Below are 24,486 nucleotides of genomic sequence, written 5' to 3' on the forward strand. Positions count from 1 at the left end.
AATGACGTCAGAGACGATCAGACAAAGCGATGATGATGTGAAGTTACTGATGAACAGTTTTATTCTCGTTCAACTTCATCTGAAATTGAATTAATCCACTTGTGTGATTCATATCAGACATGTTTAAAATTAACAAATATAAACTGTTAGTTTGAATTCATGTTTTCATTTGTTTTTGTTTTTTCATGATCACAGAAATGGAGAAATTTAAGTCTTGTGCTTCATTTAAATATGATGGACATATTGAAATGGAGGCATGGAAAGGGATGAACCTGTCTGAAGTCTTTGTTGATTTTGATGAACAAAGGAAAAGGGCTTGAATTCGTGTCAAGCACAGATTCTTACATCTGAATATTATTTATATGGCTCTCACTGAAATACATTTACAAATATTTTGCTTTCATGGCTCTCTGAGTCAAAAAGGTTCCGACCCCTGAGCTAGAGTGTCAAACTTCTCTTTTAAAGTAGTTATCAATCAACCCAACACGTAAAAAAACTAAGACCACCCCAACACAAACAACAAAAAAACACATAAAACCCAACACATAAAAAAGCATACCACACCAAAAAATAAACAGAACACACAGACCACCCCAACACAAAACCCCAACACTTAAAATAGCATACCTACCAAAACATAAACAAAAAACACAGACCACCCCAAAACAAAAAGCACACACAAAACCCCAACACATAAAAAAACATACAACCCCAACACAAACAACAACAAAAAACACAAAATCCCAACACTTAAAATAGCATACCTACCAACATATAAAGAAAAAACACAGACCATCCCAAAACAAACATAAAAAACACACGAAACCTCAACACATACAAAAGAATACCACACCAAAACATAAACAAAACACACAGGCCACTCCAACACAAACAACAACAAAGACACAACAAAAAGTCATACCACCCCAACACATAAACCAAAAACACAGACCACCCCAACACAAAGAACAACTAAAACACACAAAACCCCAACACAAAAAAACATACCACCCCACCACATAAACAAAAAACACACTCCACCCCAACATATAAACAAGAAACACACACCACACCAACACATTAAAAAGCATACCACGCTTACTGATAAACAAGAAGCACAGACCACTCCAACACATAAACAACAAAAACGCACACCACACCACCCCAATACATAAACAAAAAGCACCTGTGGACAAAACCCCAACACATAAAAAAAAGCATACCACCCCAACACATAAACAAAAAACACACACCACCCCAACACATAAACAACAAAAAACGCACACCACACCACCCCAATACATAAACAAAAAGCACCTGTGGACAAAAACCCAACACATAAAAAAGCATACCACCCCAACACATAAACAAAAAACACACAACACCCCAACACATAAAAAATCACACTACACCAACATAATAAAAAGCACAGACACTATATTTGGTTCATAACCTTCTGCTTCAGTTCATCACGTCGGAGGATAAACAATCTGAACCGTGACAAAATAAATCAAGGAAAAGACGACGACACGGATTTGTTTGTCGCTCCAAAAACTCCCGTTTCCTCCCACACACCTCCTGACAGGAGCAGAGGTCACAGGACGTCACAAGAAACATAGACCACCCAAACACAAACAACAACAAAAAACACAAAACCCCAACACTTAAAATAGCATACCTACCAACACATAAACAAAAAAAACATACACCCCAAAACAAACAAAAAAACCTCAACAAACAAAAAAGCATACCACACCAAAACACACAGACAACCCCAACACAAACAACAACAAAAAACACAAAACCCCAACACAAACAACAAAAAAACACACGAAACCCCAAAACATAAACAACAAACACAGACCACCTCAAAACAAACAACTAAAAACTACAAAAAACCTCAACACACAAAAAAGCATACCACACCAAAACATAAACAAAACACACAGACAACCCCAACACAAACAACAACAAAAAACACAAAACCCCAACACTTAAAATAGCATACCTACCAACACCACCCCAATACATAAACAAAAAGCACCTGTGGACAAAAACCCAACACATAAAAAAGCATACCACCCCAACACATAAACAAAAAACACACAACACCCCAACACATAAAAAATCACACTACACCAACATAATAAAAAGCACAGACACTATATTTGGTTCATAACCTTCTGCTTCAGTTCATCACGTCGGAGGATAAACAATCTGAACCGTGACAAAATAAATCAAGGAAAAGACGACGACACACATTTGTTTGTCGCTCCAAAAACTCCCGTTTCCTCCCACACACCTCCTGACAGGATCAGAGGTCACAGGTCACGTGGTCTCATCATCGCTCTAACGAGGACGTCACGACACTTGACATGTTTGTGTTTCCTGCCTCAGGGACGCTGACTCAGCGATACCCGAGTTTTCCTCGGCCGTGCCGCGTCGGCGCCACGAGCCCCCGGTGGTGAAGATGAGTCTCTGCGACCCGGACATGTTCCCGCTCAACGCCAGCGCCGACTGCTCCGCCGTCAACGGGACAGCAGGGGGCGCCGCGCTGCAGCTGCCCACCTTCAGCACGGCGGCGCAGGTGCGCGTCATCGTGACCTTCATCCTGTGCGGCGCGTCGGCGTTCTGCAACCTGGCCGTGCTGTGGGCGGCGCACGCCGAGGGGAAGCGCAAGTCGCACGTGAAGGTCCTGATCGTCCACCTGACGCTGGCCGACCTCCTGGTGACCTTCGTGGTGATGCCCCTGGACGCGGCGTGGAACATCACGGTGCAGTGGTTGGCCGGAGACCTGGCCTGCAGGCTGCTGATGTTCCTGAAGCTGCAGGCCATGTACTCGTGCGCCTTCATCACCGTGGTCATCAGCCTGGACCGGCAGTCGGCCATCCTCAACCCTCTGGCCATCAACGAGGCCCGCAGGAGGAACCGGGCCATGCTGACCGCCGCCTGGATCATGAGCGTGCTGCTGTCGCTGCCTCAGGTGAGCTTCAGGTGTAGAGGTGCTGCTGTCGCTGCCTCAGGTGAGCTTCAGGTGTAGAGGTGCTGCTGTCGCTGCCTCAGGTGAGCTTCAGGTGTAGAAGTGCTGCTGTCGCTGCCTCAGGTGAGCTTCAGGTGTAGAGGTGCTGCTGTCGCTGCCTCAGGTGAGCTTCAGGTGTAGAGGTGCTGCTGTCGCTGCCTCAGGTGAGCTTCAGGTGTAGAAGTGCTGCCTCAGGTGAGCTTCAGGTGTAGAAGTGCTGCTGTCGCTGCCTCAGGTGAGCTTCAGGTGTAGAGGTGCTGCTGTCGCTGCCTCAGGTGAGCTTCAGGTGTAGAAGTGCTGCCTCAGGTGAGCTTCAGGTGTAGAGGTGCTGCCTCAGGTGAGCTTCACCTGTAGAGGTGCTGCTGTCGCTGCCTCAGGTGAGCTTCAGGTGTGGAAGTGCTGCTGTCGCTGCCTCAGGTGAGCTTCAGGTGTAGAGGTGCTGCTGTCGCTGCCTCAGGTGAGCTTCAGGTGTAGAGGTGCTGCTGTCGCTGCCTCAGGTGAGCTTCAGGTGTAGAAGTGCTGCTGTTGCTGCCTCAGGTGAGCTTCAGGTGTAGAGGTGCTGCTGGCGCTGCCTCAGGTGAGCTTCAGGTGTAGAGGTGCTGCTGTCGCTGCCTCAGGTGAGCTTCAGGTGTAGAAGTGCTGCCTCAGGTGAGCTTCAGGTGTAGAAGTGCTGCCTCAGGTGAGCTTCAGGTGTAGAAGTGCTGCCTCAGGTGAGCTTCAGGTGTAGAAGTGCTGCTGTCGCTGCCTCAGGTGAGCTTCAGGTGTAGAGGTGCTGCGTCAGGTGAGCTTCAGGTGTAGAAGTGCTGCTGTCGCTGCCTCAGGTGAGCTTCAGGTGTAGAGGTGCTGCCTCAGGTGAGCTTCAGGTGTAGAGGTGCTGCCTCAGGTGAGCTTCAGGTGTAGAGGTGCTGCCTCAGGTGAGCTTCAGGTGTAGAGGTGCTGCTGTCGCTGCCTCAGGTGAGCTTCAGGTGTAGAGGTGCTGCTGTCGCTGCCTCAGGTGAGCTTCAGGTGTAGAAGTGCTGCTGTCGCTGCCTCAGGTGAGCTTCAGGTGTAGAGGTGCTGCTGTCGCTGCCTCAGGTGAGCTTCAGGTGTAGAAGTGCTGCTGTCGCTGCCTCAGGTGAGCTTCAGGTGTAGAGGTGCTGCTGTCGCTGCCTCAGGTGAGCTTCAGGTGTAGAGGTGCTGCTGTCGCTGCCTCAGGTGAGCTTCAGGTGTAGAAGTGCTGCTGTCGCTGCCTCAGGTGAGCTTCAGGTGTAGAGGTGCTGCTGTCGCTGCCTCAGGTGAGCTTCAGGTGTAGAGGTGCTGCTGTCGCTGCCTCAGGTGAGCTTCAGGTGTAGAAGTGCTGCCTCAGGTGAGCTTCAGGTGTAGAAGTGCTGCTGTCGCTGCCTCAGGTGAGCTTCAGGTGTAGAGGTGCTGCTGTCGCTGCCTCAGGTGAGCTTCAGGTGTAGAAGTGCTGCCTCAGGTGAGCTTCAGGTGTAGAGGTGCTGCCTCAGGTGAGCTTCACCTGTAGAGGTGCTGCTGTCGCTGCCTCAGGTGAGCTTCAGGTGTGGAAGTGCTGCTGTCGCTGCCTCAGGTGAGCTTCAGGTGTAGAGGTGCTGCTGTCGCTGCCTCAGGTGAGCTTCAGGTGTAGAGGTGCTGCTGTCGCTGCCTCAGGTGAGCTTCAGGTGTAGAAGTGCTGCTGTTGCTGCCTCAGGTGAGCTTCAGGTGTAGAGGTGCTGCTGGCGCTGCCTCAGGTGAGCTTCAGGTGTAGAGGTGCTGCTGTCGCTGCCTCAGGTGAGCTTCAGGTGTAGAAGTGCTGCCTCAGGTGAGCTTCAGGTGTAGAAGTGCTGCCTCAGGTGAGCTTCAGGTGTAGAAGTGCTGCCTCAGGTGAGCTTCAGGTGTAGAAGTGCTGCTGTCGCTGCCTCAGGTGAGCTTCAGGTGTAGAGGTGCTGCGTCAGGTGAGCTTCAGGTGTAGAAGTGCTGCTGTCGCTGCCTCAGGTGAGCTTCAGGTGTAGAGGTGCTGCCTCAGGTGAGCTTCAGGTGTAGAGGTGCTGCCTCAGGTGAGCTTCAGGTGTAGAGGTGCTGCCTCAGGTGAGCTTCAGGTGTAGAGGTGCTGCTGTCGCTGCCTCAGGTGAGCTTCAGGTGTAGAGGTGCTGCTGTCGCTGCCTCAGGTGAGCTTCAGGTGTAGAAGTGCTGCTGTCGCTGCCTCAGGTGAGCTTCAGGTGTAGAGGTGCTGCTGTCGCTGCCTCAGGTGAGCTTCAGGTGTAGAAGTGCTGCTGTCGCTGCCTCAGGTGAGCTTCAGGTGTAGAGGTGCTGCTGTCGCTGCCTCAGGTGAGCTTCAGGTGTAGAGGTGCTGCTGTCGCTGCCTCAGGTGAGCTTCAGGTGTAGAGGTGCTGCTGTCGCTGCCTCAGGTGAGCTTCAGGTGTAGAGGTGCTGCTGTTGCTGCCTCAGGTGAGCTTCAGCTGTAGAGGTGCTGCTGTCGCTGCCTCAGGTGAGCTTCAGGTGTAGAAGTGCTGCTGTCGCTGCCTCAGGTGAGCTTCAGGTGTAGAGGTGCTGCTGTCGCTGCCTCAGGTGAGCTTCAGGTGTAGAAGTGCTGCTGTCGCTGCCTCAGGTGAGCTTCAGGTGTAGAGGTGCTGCTGTCGCTGCCTCAGGTGAGCTTCAGGTGTAGAGGTGCTGCTGTCGCTGCCTCAGGTGAGCTTCAGGTGTAGAAGTGCTGCTGTTGCTGCCTCAGGTGAGCTTCAGGTGTAGAGGTGCTGCTGTCGCTGCCTCAGGTGAGCTTCAGGTGTAGAGGTGCTGCTGTCGCTGCCTCAGGTGAGCTTCAGGTGTAGAAGTGCTGCCTCAGGTGAGCTTCAGGTGTAGAAGTGCTGCCTCAGGTGAGCTTCAGGTGTAGAGGTGCTGCTGTCGCTGCCTCAGGTGAGCTTCAGGTGTAGAAGTGCTGCGTCAGGTGAGCTTCAGGTGTAGAAGTGCTGCTGTCGCTGCCTCAGGTGAGCTTCAGGTGTAGAGGTGCTGCCTCAGGTGAGCTTCAGGTGTAGAGGTGCTGCCTCAGGTGAGCTTCAGGTGTAGAGGTGCTGCCTCAGGTGAGCTTCAGGTGTAGAGGTGCTGCTGTCGCTGCCTCAGGTGAGCTTCAGGTGTAGAGGTGCTGCTGTCGCTGCCTCAGGTGAGCTTCAGGTGTAGAAGTGCTGCTGTCGCTGCCTCAGGTGAGCTTCAGGTGTAGAGGTGCTGCTGTCGCTGCCTCAGGTGAGCTTCAGGTGTAGAAGTGCTGCTGTCGCTGCCTCAGGTGAGCTTCAGGTGTAGAGGTGCTGCTGTCGCTGCCTCAGGTGAGCTTCAGGTGTAGAGGTGCTGCTGTCGCTGCCTCAGGTGAGCTTCAGGTGTAGAAGTGCTGCTGTTGCTGCCTCAGGTGAGCTTCAGGTGTAGAAGTGCTGCTGTCGCTGCCTCAGGTGAGCTTCAGGTGTAGAAGTGCTGCTGTCGCTGCCTCAGGTGAGCTTCAGGTGTAGAAGTGCTGCTGTCGCTGCCTCAGGTGAGCTTCAGGTGTAGAAGTGCTGCCTCAGGTGAGCTTCAGGTGTAGAAGTGCTGGCGGACATGATGGTTTGTATGAATATACACTTGGAAAACATGGTAAATCTACACATGAACTTCAAACAATTACATTTTTATTAAAACACAATTAAAACAAAAGATGAAAATAAGAAACAGTTTTATTTAACGTTATATTAACAACATACACTGAATCTTCTTAGGCTGTTAGTGACATCCATCCATCCATCCATCCATCTGTCAGTCCATCCATCCATCTGTCAGTCCATCCATCTCTCCATCCATCCATCCATCCATTCCTCCATCCATCCATCCATCTGTCTATCCGTCCATCCGTCCGTCTGTCTATCCATCCATCTCTCCATCCATCCATCTCTCCATCCATCCATCCATCCATCCATTCCTCCATCCATCCATCCATCTGTCTATCCGTCCATCCGTCCGTCTGTCTATCCATCCATCTCTCCATCCATCCATCTCTCCATCCATCCGTCCATCTGTCCGTCTATCCGTCCATCCGTCTGTCTTTCTGTCTATCCATCCATCTCGCAGTATTCTTTTTCACTGTACTGCGTTGCAATTAAACTTCCGGCTGCTGGATGGCAGTATCATATCCGAAGCTAAAGGAAAAATAAAATCAAGCCAGATCTCAGTGATGACTGAGGACGAGAGGATACAGTGACTCCAGCAGCTTTTAAAGCTGATGTTTGGACATATTTTGGTTTGAAAACAAATGAAAGCAGTTACAACTTCGTCAAGATTCATGTGGTCTGTAAATACTACAACACCAGAGTCAAGTACTCGACAATACTACACATATATACTTGTTACTACACTATCACAACACCAGAGTCAAGTACTGGACAATACTACACATATATACTTGTTACTACAGTATCACAACACCGGAGTCAAGTACTGGACAATACTACACATATATACTCGTTACTACAGTATCACAACGCCAGAGTCAAGTACTGAACAATACTACACATATATACTTGTTACTACAGTATCACAACACCGGAGTCAAGTACTGGACAATACTACACATATATACTTGTTACTACAGTATCACAACACCGGAGTCAAGTACTGGACAATACTACACATATATACTCGTTACTACAGTATCACAACACCAGAGTCAAGTACTGGACAATACTACACATATATACTTGTTACTACAGTATCACAACACCAGAGTCAAGTACTGGACAATACTACACAAATATACTCGTTACTACAGTATCACAACACCAGAGTCAAGTACTGGACAATACTACACATATATACTTGTTACTACAGTATCACAACACCAGAGTCAAGTACTGGACAATACTACACATATATACTTGTTACTACAGTATCACAACACCAGAGTCAAGTACTGGACAATACTACACATATATACTCGTTACTACAGTATCACAACACCAGAGTCAAGTACTGGACAATACTACACATATATACTTGTTACTACAGTATCACGATGCGTCGTATCGTTGACCCTGTATCGTGATACTTATTGCTAGATGCTGCTCAAAGTGTTTTTAAACTTTTCATTTTTCTGTAGATACGACATCTGTGGGCAGACGAGTTCAAATTAGTAAATTTAAAACCGGCAGCTTGACCTTGAATCAATAAATAAACAAAATAAATATATAAATATATATAATATAAGAATATTTGATTTATCATTGAAACTTTTTTGTTTGTTTTTTTAAGCATTAAGTCATTTAAGAAAAATAGTTTTAATGAAGAAGATATTATTATTCGTATTATTTTTAATTCATTATTAAAATGTTGGTATAATAGTAGCACCAGACAATACTGTATTTAATAGGTTATGAATATATAAATATTGAATTTAAATTGATCAACTGGAATTAGAATATAAAACTATTTAAAAAAATCAAAGTATTTTTTTTTAATATTCCAATCTTAAATCAATTATTAAAAAAATAAATAAAAAACACATTCAATATTTCAATTTACCAAATATGTAATTCAAGTATTAAAAAGAAACATTTCTAAATAAAAGAAACATGTATACGTGTTAAATTCAAGGATACAATACTATGTTCTCACCTCCTGCTCCTCCTGCTCCAGACCTTCATCTTCCACGTGGTCACCATCAGCGAGCCCTCGCTCTTCAGCCAGTGCAGCACCAGAGGCAGCTTCGTGCTGCGATGGCAGGAGACGTCGTACAACATGTTCACCTTCTGCTGCCTCTTCCTGCTGCCGCTGGTCATCATGATCACCTGCTACACTCGCATCTTCTGCGAGATCTCCAGGAGGCTGCAGAGGGACAACCGTGAGTCACGCACCTGTAGACCACCTGTAGAACATCTGTAGACCACCTGTAGACCACCTGTAGACCACCTGATCATACATTAGTATCTTCAATAGCACTGTGTACATAATAAAGATATTTTTATTTTAAATAGTATATGTTTGATTGTAAACATTTTATTTTTTATATTTCAATAGTGTATAAAAAAAATCGATTTTTAGAAAATATAAAAGACAAATAATTAAACAAATAATTTACATTATTAAGTCGGGGTCTTATGAATATATGATATTTTTGATATTTAAATGAACTGTATCAATTTTCTTTTTGGCTTTCAAACCATAGTTTATTAAAATTGTTCTTTAATGGTTTATATTTGAATAAAGTGTGTTTGAAATAAAAATCAATTCATGTTTAATTTACAATTAACATATATATGTACATTTGTTAAGTGTTGCAATTAGACTTCCGGCCACTAGATGGCAGCAGTCATTACGTCCTCCACAGCTAAAGGAACAATGAAATCTCGCAAAATCCAGGCAATGACTGAGGACTAGAGGATACAGCGACTCCAGCATCGTTTAAAGCTGATGTTTGGACATATTTTGGTTTGGAAACAAATGAAAGCAGTTTTAACTGAGGACGAGAGGATACAGTGACTGTAGCATCTTTTAAATCTGATGTTTGGAAACGTTTTGGTTTTGAAAACAAATGTATGAATGTATCACAATATATCATTGCTTCTGTATCGTGATACACATTATATCAACAGATACTTGCTACTACACACTCTACTGTACTGTGGACGTTCAACAGATACTTGCTACTACACACTCTACTGTACTGTGGACGTTCAACAGATACTTGCTACTACACACTCTACTGTACTGTGGATTAACAGATACTTGCTACTACACACTCTACTGTACTGTGGACGTTCAACAGATACTTGCTACTACACACTCTACTGTACTGTGGACGTTCAACAGATACTTGCTACTACACACTCTACTGTACTGTGGATGTTCAACAGATACTTGCTACTACACACTCGACTGTACTGTGGACGTTCAACAGATACTTGCTACTAGACACTCGACTGTACTGTGGACGTTCAACAGATACTTGCTACTAGACACTCGACTGTACTGTGGACGTTCAACAGATACTTGCTACTAGACACTCGACTGTACTGTGGACGTTCAACAGATACTTGCTACTACACACTCTACTGTACTGTGGACGTTCAACAGATACTTGCTACTAGACACTCGACTGTACTGTGGACGTTCAACAGATACTTGCTACTACACACTCTACTGTACTGTGGACGTTCAACAGATACTTGCTACTACACACTCTACTGTGCTGTGGACATTCAACAGATACTTGCTACTACACACTCTACTGTGCTGTGGACGTTCAACAGATACTTGCTACTACACACTCTACTGTACTGTGGACGTTCAACAGATACTTGCTACTACACACTCTACTGTACTGTGGACGTACCTGACCTCTCCTCTGGTCTTCTCTCTTCAGTGTCCCCGAACGAAGTCCACCTCCGCTGCTCCAAGAACAACATCCCGAGGGCCAGGATGAGGACCCTGAAGATGAGCATCGTCATCGTCCTGTCCTTCATCGTGTGCTGGACGCCCTACTACCTGCTGGGCCTGTGGTACTGGTTCTTCCCCGAGGACCTGGAGGGTAAGATCTCCCACGCCCTGACCCACATGCTCTTCGTCTTCGGCCTGGTCAACGCCTGCCTGGACCCGCTCATCTACGGCCTCTTCACCATCCGCTTCAGGAAGAGACTGCGCCGCTGCTACAGCAACGCCACGTCGGTGCGCGACCTTGAGGTCCACACGGTGGTCAGCGAGTCCTTCACCAGCTCAGTGCCCGCCGGCCGGGTGGGTCAGCAGATGCCCCTGACTAGCTTGGACGGTCGCTGTAAAGATCGCTTTTTCACCGCGGATGACGCGGACCGAGGCGACGCCAGTCCCGAGACCCTCTTGTGACCCCAAACATTTACAGAAACATCTTTGTACCGTGTCTTCACATCCTCCCTGTGACGCCGTTTGTGTTTCTACAGAGACTTTCTAGAGAACGACGTCAGAACCATGTGTAACCAGAGGAGCACTCAGAGCGCGCAGACCTCTGCCAAGCCTGACAAAGTATATCAGTGTCGTCATCATTTTAAATGGTTGAATTTTATTTGTTTGAAATGTTCAAACTTGATATATTTTTAATAAAAATGTTGTGTTTTTAAAACTTTGAAAGATGTTTTTGAGTTATTTAACTCAATCATTTCTGTGTTTAGAGGTTGATTTGTTATTTATTTAAATAATTGTATTAAAAAATTTAACATTTTCAAAATGAATGTACTTTTTTTTTAAGTTTTAATTCCAATAATTAAAAAAAAAAAAATTCTAATTTAAATATGTTTTATTCCCAGTCTCAGACACAAATGTTGGTAGTAGTACCAGAGAGTAACAAAAGAGTAACTTTACTTATTGACTCATGTATGTTGTCATGTGATCGTCTGAACTTCCTATGATTGGCTGAAAGTTTGATTTCATTTAAAAGGTCACGTAAAAAAAATTGAATACTTTTTTTATAATGGGAATAAGAATAACAAACTATTTGTGTAAAAAAAACATAATTTCAATTATACAAATATTATATTATATATTATTATATTATTTCAAATACAATTATAAATCAACCTTTCAATATAGAAACGATTCAACACAATTACTCAATACTATACAATAAAAAACAAACACATTTCCTTAATTTGAAATGTTAAATTCAACCATTCAGTTTCCTGATGTCACTGAAATACTTCCAAACATCAACAAAATTACAATTTTATTATAAATCCAATAAATATTACTACACTTCCTTTTTTTGCATTTGAAATGTCTTTGTTAGCTAATGTTAGCTCCTGCAGGTAGCATTGAGCTCATTAGCAGCGATCCAGACAGAAAATAAATATCCTTAGCAGAGGTAAATATATATTTGTATTAAAAAATACAACAATAAGTCGTAACATTATGAGTGGTCTGTTGCCATAGGAACAATATCAACGACCTTCTTGTACGTCTCTGGTTGAAAACTTCTTCTTTGTAAACATTCAGGAATAAGTTCACCTGCTTCATGTTGATCATGTTGATGTCGTTCTTTATTTCAACCACAAGGGGAGAAAAATAAACGAAGAAATCAAGAAAAAAAAGTTGGTTTTCTACCCTCGAGGTGTAAAGGTCAAAGGTCGATGAGCCGTCGTCATCGTGAACTTTTTATCATCTTTTTCAACTAAAACGTCAAAGATTTTGTATTTTAATTTCAACTAATGTGTTGATGTAAGTGTGTGTTTAATAGATGTGTGACTCTATTGTATCATCAGTGTATTGAAATATTGACATTAGAAAATGATCTTAAGCTCCGCCCACTGAAAACACCATTTTTCTGGAGATGAAATCTAGTTCACCAAACCACACCCACTCTGCTTTGATTTGTCAAACATGGAGGTTTGTCACCGCGTGTCATCAATCCCAGAAGTCTCCACCTCCAAGGGACTCGTTGTATAAACAAAGCGGGGCGTGATTACAGCTGGCTGGAGGAGGAGTGAAGCCATTATTACGTCATAATGGACTCTCGTAACCTCTCGTTCGCCCAGATTTTAGAGCAACTTTATAAAGTAATGAGTTGAAAACATGGTCATGATGAGAAGTTACTGCATCTTGAGAGGAAGAACATTTACTACATGTCACGAGAGACATTAGTTGACCTTTAGCGACTACATTTCTGTTAATATATAATATTAATAAAGTATTTTTCTGGAGGATCCCAAGGATTCCTTTTACAATTTTTATTAAAAATAAAATGTTGAAAATATCTTACTACTGCGTCTGGTAATTACACTTAATAATATGCTGACTTACAGCACTTTCTATTGCCCGCCGTTCTAAAGTGCCTCAAGTGTCTAAAGTGGCCTCTTAAGCGAATGTAATGGTTTGAAACGTCTCCTAATGGATCATCTAAGTGTGAGCAGATGTGTTGACAGAACATATGTGTGAGTGACATCAGTGGAACACTGTGCTGCAGGAAACATGCAGATGTTGGTCCAGGATGTGGATCCTCTCTCTAACATCCAGCTTCATGCAGACCAACGAGGGACGACGAGTCGACGAGAATCATCGTTCATCTTATTGATCGTCGCTCGTACGCGTCTGTATCTGAACAAGGTCGACTATAACGTTCACACAGAAGCTTCTATTCACTCGACAAGAGACTCTTCAGTCTGACATTTACTTCAGTCACGATTGATCAAATCATGTTTTTGACGTTCAGCAATAATTCATCCGAAACACCCTTTTGTCCATAAATGAAAATTAAAAGTAAAACTTCACAACAAGTTAAGACTTTGTGTTTGTTTCTATGAAGTATCAATATTGATTTATCAGTGACTCAACAATATTGAGCGGTTGAAGCAAATTTAGTCTTTTTAGGCATTAAAATATATATTTTTTAATAATAATAATGACTATATCGAAAGGTTGAATTAATTTTCATTAAATCATTGAATAAAAAAATGTGTTTATTGAAAGTTTTGAAGTCGTTTTTTTCAAATAATCAAATAAAAAAAGTGAATATTCTTATTTTTTTTACACATAGAGTTTGATATTCTAATTCCAACAATTAAAAAATACAACTGTTTTAAATTTGATAATTTCTTTATTTATAACACTTTATACTCAATATAAAGACGTTACACAATAGAAAAAGCTACTATCAAACTTTCATTCAATCATGGTGACTTTTTTTAATCAATCATTTAAAAAAACAGACTCAACCTTTCAACATTGTTATATTATTCCAGGAATGTATTTGATTTAAAATGTTATATATATTCTGATTATAAACGAATATACTTTCATTTAGATGAAGAAAATAAAATCAAATCCAAATATAGAAAAGTCTGTCTCGGTCACTGACTTCCATCAAGGTCACAGTGACCTTCACTTGTCCCAGGACTTCCAGAAGCAAATTCTCCACTTGACACTCCAGGCTTCAGTGTGAAGGAACTACAACCTTCTGTCGCTGAAGAGAAGAACACGTTTCATCATCTCAAACATTCAAACACACACCAGTGACACAAACAACATCAATTACAGCCAGAAATTACTTATTTTTCAATCATTTATATCTGATCAATAAATACAAACACATGATCGTCCGTTGATCCATCCAGATGTTTTATCCTCATTTATTCATGATATCAATGGATCCATCAATCAATTCAAGTACAAATGGATCTCAATGAATCTGTCATCAATCAATCAATCAAATGATCAACACGACAAAAGTATTTCGTCACATTGTCGTTGAGACCAGAAAAAGGTTACCTCATGAATCCGTCAATCAATGATCATTATAATCAATCAATCGTTCTTACAATTATGGTAGAAATCCACTTAAGAAGACTGACGGTTAAGTCGGGCGTCAATCACGTGTCAATCATGCTGGAGCGGGGGGGTTAGGGGGCGACAGGTTGACTTGAGAGGCTTCATAAGAACCTGTGACTGTGAGCCTCGAGAAACAAACGACTCGACCGAGATCGTCTTTTCTATCGTCACCCGAGGAGCAGCGTTACCGTCTCTCAACGACCGGATCAAACCGGCGTCGATGGTAATGATTCCCTGGGAGAGCGCGGCGGCGTGGAGGAGGCGTGGAGGAGGCGTGGAGGAGGCGTGGAGGAGGCGTGGAGGAGGCGTGGAGGCGGCGTGGAGGAGGCGTGGAGGAGGCGTGGAGGAGGCGGCGTGGAGGAGGCGTGGAGGAGGCGGCGTGGAGGAGGCGTGGAGGAGGCGGCGGAGACTTTGAAGAAGAAACAAGCGTCTCATCAGGTTCCTGCACAAACACTGATGGCACCAGTATTGTTGTGGAGCTACGAGCACACTTTAGTGTGTGCGACCACACTTTAGTGTGTGCGAGCACACTTTAGTGTGTGCGAGCACACTTTAGTGTGTGCGACCACACTTTAGTGTGTGCGACCACACTTTAGTGTGCGACTTATATAGTGTGTTCTACATCCAAACCTAACATGACTTTGACGACGACGTTGGGACCTGACAGGTCACATGACGAATGAAGACGAATGACTTCCACTCGTCAAGGTCGAAATGTGGGTCGATAACAATGTCAGGGGAAAGTCAAAATGGCGGACGATGGCGGCGGTATTGACTATTTTTATTGAAAAAAAATATAAAAATAATGACAAACTGGTCTCTGGTCCAGGCTCCCGGTCCGAGGACCAGTACTGCTCCGTGTGGTGTTTGTTTCCAGGACACAAAGGAAGAAAAAACATGTACGTGTGTGAAATATGTTTTGTTTTGACAAAAAAATTGTATTTTCTCTGAAGTAAAATGAGCTTCTGGCGAAGATTCTTTAGATCAAGTTTATTATTGACGTGTCCGAAGATTGACCTTCTACTCACTAGGGTTGTTAGAAACTATTGATACATTTAAATATATAATAATCTTTCACAATTCTTTATCAATCCTCAACATCAATTAGCGATTTAATGCAATAAAGTGTGTATAAAATAAAATCTACATATGTTTTTGTTTAAAATGAACATGCAAATATATAAAGCGTTTTCTCATTTTCGTGTTGCAATTGAACTTCAAGCCACTAGATGGCAGCAGCCTACAGTCCTGTGCAGTTATAGGAAGAATAGAATCCCACAGGATGACTGAGGACGAGAGGATACGGTCAACTCCAGCAGTGGTCTGTAAACACTGAACCACCGAAGATAATACTACACATATATCCTTGTTCCCTACAGTATACCTTTGGTCTGATTTGACAAAAGGCCCCGGGGACCAAATCTTTACTGCCAACTCATTCTCAAAAAAAAAGAAGTTGAATGTTCATGTTGACCTGGTGACCCTTGAAGAGGTCGGTGTTTAAGATAAGATGAGGATCAGAGACGATCAATGCCATCAATAAGAGTAAAACGACGACAAACACAGAAATAATCAAGATAAATCGAGCCTCAACTACTGAGTAGTTCAGAATCAAACTACCTAGTAAGTAAATATACTCTCTGGCCATCAACTGACACCACTGGAAGTTCTTCAATGACGGGGTTCGACTCCCCTGGTTTAGTTCAGGTATATATATATAGATATATATATCTATATATATATATAATATATATATATATAGGAGTATATTTAGTTTTGTACGGTTTGAGATGCTACTCATTGAGTGAAGGACAGTCAAGATCCTTGTATCACAGATACATCTGTGGTCATTGAAGTGTTCACGTGTAGTTCAGGGACAACAAGTCGGAATATAGGCGGAGCTTCATCTCTTCGTCGAAGCAGATGGAGCGCACGAATGCTCCTCCCATGATGCAACACTAATAGACTCAGGGACTCATTCATTCCTCGAGCTATTGATTCTATTCTACGTTAATCTTTGCATTTCCTTTTGATTGCACTTTGTTCTTGTTTCATGAATTTATCGTCTGTGTTGCTGGAAAAACAAGTTCCCGACAGAGACCTCCAGAGGGATCCGTGAAGTCCATCCATCTCAACCGTGATGAGGAACGTGTAAATACTTGTCTCTGAGAACTTACAGGCGCCTGATCAGTCGTCGAGCAGGTGAAGAAGTGACTACTTGTTGGCCGCAGACGTGTCTCGCCTCTGCTGCAGATGCTCCCAGGTGTGCTTGATGGCGCCGTGACGCTCGTCCACGGACAGAACTCTGTGGAGACAAAGACCAGCGTTGGACGCAGCGAGCAGGTGTGAAGGCGGCGCCAGGTGAACACTGACCGTTCCTGCAGGTAGAAGGTGAAGTCTTCCTTCAGATCTTCGAAGCTCTGCTTCCTCATGCGCGGCGGCGACGGCGGGTGCGCGGCGATGTAGTGCTTGATGATGTGAGACTCCCCGAAGTGGAAGGTCAGGAGGACGCTGTGGTCCTTCTTTTTGGCGGAACCTCGACGAATGATGGGGTCACCTGCAGACGTTTAGAAGGAAGTGGATCAGTTTCATCAAAACTGTTAAACTTTTGAATTTAAAAATATCATTGTTGAAACTTCAATTTTCATTGTTATTTATTTAAGGCAATTTTATTAATCATTTACTTCAATAATTTGTTAAATTGAAAGGTTGATTTTTTTGTAATCTAATTTAAAAAACAACAAAGACAATTCTTTCAAGAATTAATTTTCTTTTACACGTAGAGTTTGAAATTCTAATTCCAATAATTAGAAAATAGATTTCCTAATTTTACGTTTTTAAATTTGTTGCCTTTTAAATTCAATATAAAAATGATGGTGTAATAGTACCACAATACAAACTTTCAGCCAATCACGCGACAGCCAAGCGATCACGTGACTATGGAGAAGCTCTGGTGCGTCAATTCATCATGAGGTCACAAATCATACCAACATTTTTATATTGAATTTAAAAATGAAAAAAGAGGTATTTAGAAAATGTACTTTTGAGTCTTTGGAACTAGAATATCAAACTCAATATTCAAGATATTAAAACAAATTCAATAATTAATTTCAATATAGAAATGATTGAATGAAAAACATTTCAATACAAAAGTTTCCAAACAGAAACACGTAACCACGACGACAAGACTGTCTGGTCCGGACCTCGTATGTAGAGCGAGTGCTGTTTGGCGTTGAGGGCGTAGACGGGGCTGGTGGGCGACGAGATGTGGTGAGACGGAGGACAGACCAGCGTACACAGCGGCGTGTTGTGGATCACGTCTTCCAGGAGAATCTTTCCGTCTCTGTGCCACACCAGCAACTGTCAGAGAGTGACGAAGACAGGAAACATTTCTATCACTCATTAACTGTCGTACTTATTATAAGACAATAGTCTTATAGAAGTATTTCTCTCAAAGATGCAGTAAGTTTCACATCATGACCATCCGCTCTAGTAGAAGAACTCACATTTCTCCTTCAAACTCTTCACTGGCTTCCAGTTTCTTTCGGGATCAATTTTAAAATTCTGGTTCTTACTTTCAGATCTATTCATGGTCAGACCTTCCATCAGTGATCTGATCCAGACTTACACCCCAGCTCGGGCTCTGAGGTCTGTGGATCAGAATCTACTGATGGTTCCGGACCAGAGGAGAGAAATCCTTCCAGACTGTTGCTCCTAAGCTTTGGAACCATCTCCGTGTTTGATGATCTACTGACTCCTTCAAGAAACATCTGAAGACACTTTTATTTGTTCAGGCTTTTCCTTGATTTTCTGGAACTCCTGTGTTGTTCTCAGTTTTATCTTGATCTTTAAAGTATATACTTTATTGAATATTGTTTTGATTGTTTAAGCGCTTTGTGACCCTGGTCTGGAAAAGCGCTATATAAATACAAATTACTTACTTACTTAAATTACTTTGAACTTATTACTTTATAAAGTTGCTCTGAAATCTGGGCGAACAAGAGGTTACGAGAGTCCATTATGACGTAATAATGGCTTCACTCCTCCTCCAGCCAGCTGTGATCACGCCTCGCTTTGTTTATACAACGAGTCAATTGGAGGCGGAGACTTCCGGGATTGATGACACTCCTCCATGTTTGACCAATCAAAGCAAAGTGGGCGTGGTTATGGTCAACAAGATTTCATCTCCAGAAAAACAAAGTGTTTCCAGTGGTTTTGTACATGTGTTTCTAACAGTAATCAAATGAAATGGATTTCTGTCCTTCTTCATGTATTTCAGGAGTGACCCTCTTTTTCTGTCCCGTGTCTGAAGGACTCCTTACTGGGCCTGGAGACTCTGACATCTGTCGTCTCATCTCACATGATTCTGATCGATGTCACAGAATGTTTCAGAACATGAACCGACACACGCTTCATTTCAGGACCTTCTCGTCTCCTCTGGACGTCATCGCCGAGACGTTTCCACGACGACGACTGAGACTCGTTTCAGGAATTTCAGCTCATTTTTCATAAGAGACGGAGGAGGAAAATCCAAATAATTCCAATTAAATTTCAACCGTATCTTTAATTGTACGCATATTAAATAAGTACGATTTACATAATTCCAGATGCTGTAAGACCCATAATCCGCCCGAACTGGACTCTCTTATTATTTGATTTACTAAACGGACCGTATTTGTCGAGCTCACAACGCACTTAAAAATCCTTTCATTTCCTTAAAAAGAAATCAACAGTGTTAATCCTATACTAAGTGACCTTGAACTTCGTGAACTTTCTACAAAGCTCTTAAAAAAAAGTGTTTTTGAATGTGTTCAACTAAGCGAGTCGTCACAAGCCTCTTATTAAAGAAGCGAAGTCTAAAGTCAAGGATATCAGTCGTGCAGCAGAACAAAAATGTTTCTCATAAAACACTCTTATAATCTGCTTTATGGTCAGAAGATATACCTGCTGGTAGATTATAGATACATGTATTCTATACTATTCTATATATTCTATATATATTGTAAATGAGAAGAGCGTGAGAAGATGCTGCTGCTCGACATCAACACAATTCAATGGAGTTGGTTGATAAAAAGTGAAAGAATAAACGTCTGTAAAACAAGGTGCAGAAGTGTTTTAAGGATTAAAGGCATCAGCGTCAGACGAGAAGATATTTTGGTTCCTGCTGTGATGTTTTACTTTCATCCCTTTGGATTAAAGTGTGTAAATGTGGGGCCAGATCTGTTTTGAGTTGATATTAAATGATCATTAAAAGACCTACCAGGCCACGCAGGAACTGCACAGACTCCGTGATGGTCGGCATGTCGCCCTTGGTCTGAGGTCTGCAGGGAAACAAATAACAACAGCTGCTGTCATCACGGCTCCATCTGTCAATCAATCAATCATGCAGGAGTCGACCGGCGACAGCTCTGAAGTTCTCAACGTTTTTTTTAGGTGAAAACAATTGGACAAGCCTGCTGTTACAAGGTTTACTAGTAAATAATATATACAAATTAGCCGCAGGTTAAACAAAATGATTCGATATGAAATAAAGTTTATTTTAAAAAAGTTTAGAGAAGATATTGATTTATTCTTCCCACAGTGAGTCAATTTGAGTTCACAGCAGCATTTATTTGTTCATTTTTGTGTTAAACCTCTGGTCGCTAGATGGATCTAAAGGAACAATTAAATTCCCAGAGATCATTGCGATGACTGAGGACGAGAGGATACAGTCGACTCCAGCAGCTTTTAAAGCTGATGTTTGGACAAATGAAAGCAGTTACGACTTCATCAAGAGTCATGTGGTCTGTAAATACTACAATACCAGAGTCAAGTACTCGACAATACTACAAATATATACTTGTGACTACTAGGGGTGTTGGAAAAATAATGATACGGTGATATACAGTATATGTTTTTTATTACGATACTTTATTGATATTCGACAGGACCGTATTGGTTTTGTTTTTCTTCAAATCATATCTAATTGTTTATCATCGTTATATTATTGTTTATATTTTAATAAAGTTTGTTTTAAATTAATTCACTCTTATATTCAAAATTAACATCCAAATATTCACAGCATTTGATCATCTTTGTGTTGCAATGAAACATTCGGCCGCTAGATGGTAGCAAACATTACAGCTTCCGCAGTTAAACAATGGAATCCAGCGAGATGACTGAGGACGAGAGGATACAGTGACTCCAGCAGCTTTTTTAAAGCTGATGTTTGGACATATTTTGGTTTGAAAACAAATGAAAGCAGTTACGACTGGGGACGAGAGTCATGTGGTCTGTAAATACTACAACACCAGAGTCAAGTACTGGACAATACTACACATATATACTTGTTACTAGAGTGTCACGATATATTGTGTTGTGACTCGTGTATCGTGAAGCCAGACTCCAGATGATTTGCACCTACATTAGTCAGTGGTTGAACTGAAATCCTTGTCAGGCGAACAGAAGCCGTTCTTACTTGTCGGGCAGTTCCGTGGTGAAGGACTTGGACCCTCGACCCGCGGTGATGAAATGAATGGCTCCACCTCTGCAGAGAGCCATGAGGTGGTTCTCGTCCAGGGTGGTGGTCTGGTAGTCGTCCGCACACACGGGCCAGTAATCCACAAACTGCACCCGGAGCAGCGACGTCTGCGTGGGGATGGACGAGACGGAGAGCGGAGACCCTGTGTGGACGGATGACATCGGACGATTGGACGCTTGGATTCAACATTTCAAGCTTTATTTCAAACAAGATTTTCAATTTTTGGCCTTTGAAATGCAAGATAAACCGACCTGAGAGTCTGTCCCACACACACACCAGAGCTTTCGTGAGGGCGACGGCGATGAAGCGGCTGCAGCGACTGACGGCCGAGCAGGTGATTTCATTGGTGTTCGGCCACAAGACATCAGGCTCCACAGCCACGGCGGCTGCAGCCTCGAGAGAACATCAGCAGAGATCACAGTCAGACAAACACAAACACTGTGGAAACACATCCAATAAATATTCTACGGTTTTTCTTTCAATGAGATGATGTCGTTTATTTCAATGGTGACAGAGAGAGGGGACACCCTGGAAAGGTCCATCACAGTGCACCTTTAATAACAATTAAAAGTAAGTAAGTAAGTAATTTGTATCGAGATAATAATAAAAATACTTAGTTATGATAATACTTCATCATCATTATCGTTATTATAAATGTTTTCATTTATTTCTAATAATTTAATGTAATTAATTCCATTTATTTTATTGTATTAAAATACAAATAAACATAAAAATAGACCTTTTCAGGGAAATCTAAAGAGGAAAAAAAAATACAACAATAATTGAATTTAAAGAAGTCTATTCATCTTATCTAATAAATTATATTATTTTATTATATAATATGTATATAATAATATGTATATAAAAAAGAAAGTGAGAACCATTTAATTTAACTTTCATATTTTCATACTTTATCATTTTTTATGTTATTAAGGGTTAAGTATAGATATTTGACTAAAACTTACATTTTCTGCATCACTTTCTTTTCTATACATATTATTATATTATATAACAAAATAATGTTATAATATAATTTATTAGATAAGACGTATAGACTTCTTTAACTACTCATAAGTATTATGATTAGTTATGATAATAATAATCTGAAGAGAAAAATACAACAATAGTCGAATTTAAAGAAGTCTATACATCTTATCTAATAAATTATATTATAAAATGTATTTTATTATATAATATGAATATAATAATATGTATACAACGAAAAGTGATGCAGAAAAGTTTAAGTTTGAGTCAAAAATCTATACTTAACACTTAAAAACACATGAAAATATGAAAGTTAAATGAAAAGGTGTGACGACTCACGTTCGTCCGACTCCGACGACTTGTGCAGGAAGTACTGGAGCAGGTTGTGGCTGCGACTCCACCACATGCAGACGGCGACAGGAACTCCTGCAGAGAAGACATCCGTGAGCGTTCCACTGAGCCGTCGTTTCATGACCGTGTGAAGGAAGAGCTTCTTTTATTAGACGTGTGAAGGAAGAGCTTCTTTCATTAGACGTGTGAAGGAAGAGCTTCTTTCATTAGACGTGTGAAGGAAGAGCTTCTTATATTAGACGTGTGAAGGAAGAGCTTCTTTCATTAGACGTGTGAAGGAAGAGCTTCTTATATTAGACGTGTGAAGGAAGAGCTTCTTTCATTAAACGTGTGAAGGAAGAGCTTCTTTCATTAGACGTGTGAAGGAAGAGCTTCTTTCATTAGACGTGTGAAGGAAGAGCTTCTTTCATTAGACGTGTGAAGGAAGAGCTTCTTATATTAGACGTGTGAAGGAAGAGCTTCTTTCATTAGACGTGTGAAGGAAGAGCCTCTTTCATTAAACGTGTGAAGGAAGAGCTTCTTTCATTAGACGTGTGGAGGAAGAGCTTCTTTTATTAGACGTGTGAAGGAAGAGCTTCTTATATTAGACGTGTAAGTAAATAAGTAAGTAATATTTATTTATATAGCGCTTTTCGAGACCAGGGTCACAAAGCGCTTAAACAATCAAAACAATACTCAAAAAAGTACATACTTTAAAGATCAAGATAATACTGAGAACAACACAGGAGTTCGAGAAATTCAAGGAAAAGCCTGAACAAATAGAAACGTCTTAAGATGTTTCTTAAAGGAGTCAGTAGATCCATCAAGCGCAAAGAGAGAGGAAGATCGGTCCAAAGCTTAGGAGCAACAGCCTGAAAAGATTTCTCTCCTCTGGTCCTGAACCGTGTTCAGGAACCATCAGTAGATTCTGACCCACAGACCTCAGAGCCCGAGCTGGGGTGTAAGTCTGGATCAGATCACTGATGGAAGGTCTGACCATGAATAGATCTGAAAGTAAGAACCAGAATTTTAAAGTTGATCCTGAAAGAAACTGGAAGCCAGTGAAGAGTTTTAAGGATCAGAGAAATGTGAGTTCTTCTACTAGAGCAGCTCAGAATTCTCGAGTGAAGGAAGAGCCTCTTTCATTAAACGTGTGAAGGAAGAGCTTCTTACATTAGACGTGTGAAGGAAGAGCTTCTTTCATTAGACGTGTGAAGGAAGAGCTTCTTTCATTAGACGTGTGGAGGAAGAGCTTCTTTCATTAGACGTGTGAAGGAAGAGCTTCTTTCATTAGACGTGTGAAGGAAGAGCTTCTTTCATTAGTGGTCGGGCGAACAAACACAACATCAAACACATTAGGCAAGACTGAGACCAGACGTCGGATTTAAAATACAGAAGAATCTGCAGCTTTTCAACATCCAGAGGAATCTTTTTAGTCCAGAAGGTTCACACAAGTCGTTTGTCATCACGCAGGAACAATAACACAAGGGAGTGTGTGTCTTTTGTGTACTTTGTGTAAAGATTAATGACTAATGTGAAACTCTTAACTCCTCATCATGACCATGTTTTCAACTTATTACTTCATAAAGTTGCTCTGAAATCTGGGCGAACGAGAGGTTACGAGAGTCCATTATGACATAATAATGGCTTCACTCCTCCTCCAGCCAGCTGTGATCACTCCCTGCTTTGTTTATATAACGAGTCCCATGGAGGTGGAGACTTCCGGGATTGATGACGCGCGGTGACAAACCTCTGTGTTTGACCAATCACAGCGGAGTGGGCATGGTTACGGTAAACAAGATTTAATCTCCAGAAAAACAAAGTGTTTTCAGTGGGCGGAGCTTAAGATCATTTTCTAATGTCAATATTTCAATGAAAGGAGAGTTTTGTACAAACACACACTGATCACAACAACACACACACTGATGATGAAACAATAGTTAGTTAATAAAAGTTTAATAAAAGAAAACAAAGTGTTTAAACACTTTTCTAAAAATGTAAAAATAAAGAAACAAAACTATCTTCATATCTTGTGAAAGCTGTTGACTTGTGTAACATTTTTCAATTGTGTGTATATATGTGTGTGTGACAGTAACACGACACCAGACCTGACTGGACGCGCACATCAGCAGGACAGGGGCCACAGGAGAGCAGGAAGTGATGGTTACAGGATCTGTGTGAAGAACATCTCTGGAGCGTCAGCTGTCGACTCTCAACTCTGCTCTTACCTCAGGCTCTCGTCCGGCTCGTCCAGAGAGAGAGCGTACGTCAGCATGTTGCTCACCTCCTCGTCCTCCGCTGCAACACCACATCCCTCACTCGCCGCTCGCACACTAGAGGGCGCTGCACGCTCACCTGAAGG

The 24,486-nt window shown here is 42.2% G+C and overlaps 2 protein-coding genes across 2 annotated transcripts in view; one reads left to right on the forward strand and one right to left on the reverse strand.

Moving 5' to 3' along the window:
• Positions 1-2,387: 2,387 nt before the first annotated feature.
• LOC148076268 (gonadotropin-releasing hormone II receptor-like) lies at positions 2,388-11,093 on the forward strand. The gene is made up of 3 exons (XM_087793311.1): positions 2,388-2,983; positions 8,639-8,843; positions 10,365-11,093. The coding sequence occupies exons 1-3, from the start codon at positions 2,471-2,473 to the stop codon at positions 10,838-10,840; spliced, it is 1,194 nt and encodes a 397-aa protein (XP_087649437.1). The 5' UTR covers positions 2,388-2,470; the 3' UTR covers positions 10,841-11,093.
• A 2,982-nt stretch (positions 11,094-14,075) lies between these two features.
• The window catches only part of wdr93 (WD repeat domain 93), a 15,654-nt gene continuing 5,243 nt past the window's right edge, over positions 14,076-24,486 (reverse strand). Inside the window, exons 8-18 of the mRNA XM_087793304.1 lie at positions 24,480-24,486; positions 24,353-24,422; positions 24,233-24,297; positions 22,134-22,220; positions 21,062-21,196; positions 20,748-20,952; positions 19,551-19,611; positions 17,494-17,650; positions 16,664-16,847; positions 16,468-16,595; positions 14,076-14,699 (exon numbers count right to left, since the gene is read on the reverse strand). The exon at positions 24,480-24,486 is cut by the window's right edge and continues 78 nt beyond it. Coding sequence (XP_087649430.1) covers positions 16,505-16,595; positions 16,664-16,847; positions 17,494-17,650; positions 19,551-19,611; positions 20,748-20,952; positions 21,062-21,196; positions 22,134-22,220; positions 24,233-24,297; positions 24,353-24,422; positions 24,480-24,486 — 1,062 coding nt within the window. The 3' untranslated portion in view covers positions 14,076-14,699; positions 16,468-16,504. The remainder of the gene's footprint in view (positions 14,700-16,467; positions 16,596-16,663; positions 16,848-17,493; positions 17,651-19,550; positions 19,612-20,747; positions 20,953-21,061; positions 21,197-22,133; positions 22,221-24,232; positions 24,298-24,352; positions 24,423-24,479) is intronic.

The sequence above is a fragment of the Callionymus lyra genome, chromosome 6, assembly GCF_982586985.1.
Source record: "Callionymus lyra chromosome 6, fCalLyr1.hap1.1, whole genome shotgun sequence".
NCBI lineage: Eukaryota > Metazoa > Chordata > Actinopteri > Syngnathiformes > Callionymidae > Callionymus > Callionymus lyra.

Excerpts from the sequence above, each read along its gene's own strand:
- LOC148076268 (XM_087793311.1), top strand. The coding sequence starts at position 2,471 with ATGAGTCTCTGCGACCCGGACATGTTCCCGCTCAACGCCAGCGCCGAC. Across the intron at positions 2,984-8,638 it reads TGCTGCTGTCGCTGCCTCAG|ACCTTCATCTTCCACGTGGT; the intron begins GTGAGCTTCAGG and ends CTCCTGCTCCAG. Across the intron at positions 8,844-10,364 it reads GAGGCTGCAGAGGGACAACC|TGTCCCCGAACGAAGTCCAC; the intron begins GTGAGTCACGCA and ends TTCTCTCTTCAG.